General features: G+C 41.6%; 1 protein-coding gene across 1 annotated transcript; it reads left to right on the top strand.

Moving 5' to 3' along the window:
• Window positions 1–1,413: 1,413 nt before the first annotated feature.
• LOC123641557 (olfactory receptor 51S1) lies at window positions 1,414–2,472 on the top strand. Its single transcript, XM_045556432.1, has one exon. The coding sequence runs from the start codon at window positions 1,468–1,470 to the stop codon at window positions 2,437–2,439; it is 972 nt and encodes a 323-aa protein (XP_045412388.1). The 5' UTR covers window positions 1,414–1,467; the 3' UTR covers window positions 2,440–2,472.
• The last annotated feature ends 1,474 nt before the right edge of the window (window positions 2,473–3,946 follow it).

Here is a 3,946-nt window from a genome sequence, read left to right as displayed (position 1 = left end):
ATGCCAAAAGTGTAGTTTTAATACACAGGCTGATATCCTTGATGGATTTCCAGAGTGCTGAAGTGGATGCTAGTGACAGTTGGCCAGCTTTGCAGATGCTTTGCAGGATTTGTCAGCCTCCTCGCTCCATCACACCAGACATAAATGTCTGTTTCTATTTATTCCTTTCTTAACATTTTCTGTGGTATCAATTAAGCTTTTTGTTACATTTATTTTCCTTTTTTAGTTTGAAAATTATTGCATAGTATTTAAATTTTTTAATTTCATGTTTTAGGACATATACATTTAGAATTGTGTAATAAATGTTTAAAGTTAATTTATATCTATGTCATTCCCTGAGAACATAAGCTTTTGTTTTATTTTTCCTTAGATTTCTATTTTCATGGTCATTTTTGTCTGGAATTTCGAACTTTTTGGGGGGCTTTTGGCTAAGGGAAGGAGATAAGACTATATGGTATGCCCAGTCCTTCTTGTTGAAATTTTAAATATAATAATATCATATGTGAGAAGAGGCTACTTCTGAGGCTTTCATTCTGGAAAATTAATGAGTGGTGCCTCCATCAACTGCCTTAGGGAACCAAGATGTGTCTCACTGATTTTACTACTGTTGTAGTTTTCCCTTCACTGTTTCCCTAACTGAGGACTCTGGGAGAGGTTTCAAGATGCATTTGTGAAGATATGTTTTGGACTATTTATTTAAAATACGTGGGACATACAAGTAGAGATTTCCAGAGTGAGATGAATATGGAATAGTCTAGGGAAATATATTTGTGCTTCATCAGTTTTCAGAGTTTAGTTGAAGTCATGAAAGTAGATAAGACCACTGATGAAAAAGAAGAGGACCAAGTAAATACTCTTCAAAGGTCTCAATGTAAAAGTTGTAGGGACACAACAAGGTGAATAAAAAGTGAAATTCTAAGAAGTAGAATTAAAAAGAAAAGTAAAAAATGGACTCATAGCAGCCAACGCTCATTAAGAAATAACTCAAGCTTGGAAAAAATGAGTATCTCTTGATTTAGGGAAAAAAAGGTAATTGGTGACTTAATAAAAGCAGTTTAAGCATACCAAACATGAATGTATTAAGGCAGCACAGAAGTCACATTGTCTGAAATTGAGAGGAGAAAAAAAAATGGTTATAAAGTATAGAACCTCTTTTCAGGAGTTTGTCACTAAGGGGGGAGATAAATTAGAAAAAACACTACAGGGTGAGGCAGGCATACACAAAAATGGAAAAACAATTTACAGAAAGAAACAGAGCCACAGAGCTTTGAAGATAGCTACAGAAAAAGCTCCGAGGCAAGGGATGAATACTTCATAGACTATCAAATGAATGTGTGTGTAAGGAGGAAGTGTGTCTGCGTAGGACTGTGTGAGGAGAGGGAAGAAGCAGGCTAAGCATCATGCAAAATTAAATAAATCTTTCTAATCAGTTTTCATGTTCCACAGTTCAAAGCAGAATCCTAAACTATGTCAACAATCCCCACCCTGGTAACCCCCAATAGCAGCACGTCAATGGCCCCCACCTTCTTGCTGGTGGCCATGCCAGGCCTGTCAGCTGCACCGTCCTGGTGGGCCCTGCCACTCCTCGCTGTCTACCTGCTCTCTGTCCTGGGCAACAGTACCGTCCTCTGGATCATTGCTCTGGAACCTGCCCTGCGCCGCCCAATGCACTTCTTCCTCTTCTTGCTCAGTGTGTGTGACGTTGGCCTAGCCACAGCCCTGATGCCTACACTGCTGGGCCTCGCCCTTGCTGACGCACACACTGTGCCTGCCTCAGCCTGCCTTCTACAGATGTTCTTTGTCCACGTCTTTTCCGTCATGGAGTCCTCTGTCTTGCTCGCCATGGCCGTCGATCGGGCACTGGCCATTTGCCGCCCTCTCCACTACCCAGCACTCCTGACCAACAGTGTCATCAGCAAGATCAGCCTGGCCATTGTTTTCCGATGCCTGGGTCTCCATCTGCCCCTGCCATTCCTCCTGGCCCAGATGCCTTACTGCCGCCCACAGGTCCTGACACATTCTTACTGCTTGCACCCTGATGTGGCTCGCTTGGCTTGCCCAGGAGCTTGGGGTGCACTCTACAGCCTCTTCGTGGTCCTGTCAGCCATGGGACTGGATCCCCTGCTTATTCTCCTCTCCTATGGCCTGATTGGCAGAGGTTTGCAAGGTGTGGGGCCCAAGGAAGATCGCTGGAAGGCTGGGCAAACCTGCGCTGCCCACCTCTCTGCTGTGCTCCTCTTCTACATCCCCATGATCCTCCTGGCTCTCATTAACAGCCTGAAGCTGCCAATCCCTCAGCATGTCCATACTCTTCTCTCCTATGTCCACTTCCTGCTTCCTCCACTGATGAACCCTGTGCTCTACAGTGTCAAAATGAAGGAGATCAGAGAGAGAATACTCAAGAGGTTACAGCCTGGGAAGATGGGTTGTAGTCAGTGAGGAGGATGTCCCTCACGTTTAGTGCTACAGGGCTCCCGATACAAAAGTTTCTATGGCTGAGGACTCAGTTCACCAGGCATGAAATGGTCATGCAGGCACACATAAGGGCGGGTACATGGATGTATCTGCCTGCCTCTAGAAGTGTGCATGTGTATAGCCAGGAAAAGTGACAAGCCCCAGGGGATGGAGGTGATCCACCCACTGTTACACTACATGTCAATGGCATAGAAAGGGCCAGAGTCCAGACGTTGTCACAGCCATTTAAGTGTGTGGCTGTTGTTTTATTGCAGTTAATTCCTTCACTATATCTGTACCTGAATAATGAGAAAGCTGAGGAGTTAAACAGCTACATGGCAAAGGAAAGAGAAGACAGAAATATTCTACTCAACTGGATGGAAGACCTTCCACTAGTTTTGGACCCTCATAAGAAGTAGGAATTCTGACCGGTCCTTAGGGATTAGATAAAGGAAGACTATGCAAATAGTCACTCACTTAGGCTCCTCATACCATGAGCTGGGCTGGCTAACTCTGATCAGGCCAGGAAAAAGAAGAGGGAAAGTAATATTTTTTTATTCTTTAGTTTTCAAATGTTAGTGTAATTTTTAAATATATATGCTTATTTCATGTTCCTAACACAAAAAATGATAAATGTTTGAGATGATAGGTATGCTAATTACCTTGATCTGGTTGCTAAACATTATATGTATGGAAGTATCACTATGTATCTTATGAATCTGTACAATTATTATTTGTCCATTAAATAAATTAAATTTTAAAAATTTCACATAATTCACAAAAATAGAATAAATAACAGATACCTTAAATTATCTCATCAAAACTTAACTACAATTATATTTTTTAGTGAACACTTATAAATGTTTCATATAAATGGAATCTTACATGTGGTGTATGGAATTATCGATCTCAATTCTTTACTTCCTAGTGGTGGTATTACACAGCCACACCCACATCATGAGGGTCAGAGTGTGCAGATTGTATTTACCTTAACTCTGAATTCGAGCTTAGACACATGATTTTCTCTGGTCAATGTAGTGCTCATAACTTGTTTTGGTCAATAGGATCCTAGCTAGTGTATGTGGTAAGAGCAGGAGCTTAATTGTGATTTTACAATGGGGTCCAAATTCTTATACTAGGGTAGTGCCTGCCTAGGAGGTATTTCCCCTTCAACCTGGTTTCCAGATCGAGATATATGGTACAGACCTAAGCCAAATCTACACCTTGGAGCCAGTCCCTGGTGCCCGGAGAACTGAAACAGAGCAACAAAGTCAAAGAAGCCTCGATTAAGAGGATCTCTGTCAATTTAATGACCAGCAAGCATCACAACAAACACCGTAGCTGTAAGCCACCAAGATTTTGTGGTCTGTATGCAGCAAAAGTGGACAAACACAGTATAATTAATTTTATACTATAAACATGGTTAATTTCCTAATGTTTTTTATTTATGCCAATACAATTATTAGCACATATATATGAGGAACTTGCCTCA

Source organism: Lemur catta, chromosome 7 (genome assembly GCF_020740605.2).
Source record: "Lemur catta isolate mLemCat1 chromosome 7, mLemCat1.pri, whole genome shotgun sequence".
NCBI lineage: Eukaryota > Metazoa > Chordata > Mammalia > Primates > Lemuridae > Lemur > Lemur catta.
The sequence above is the reverse complement of the archived record's forward strand: the minus strand, read 5'-3'. Positions and strand labels throughout refer to the sequence as shown.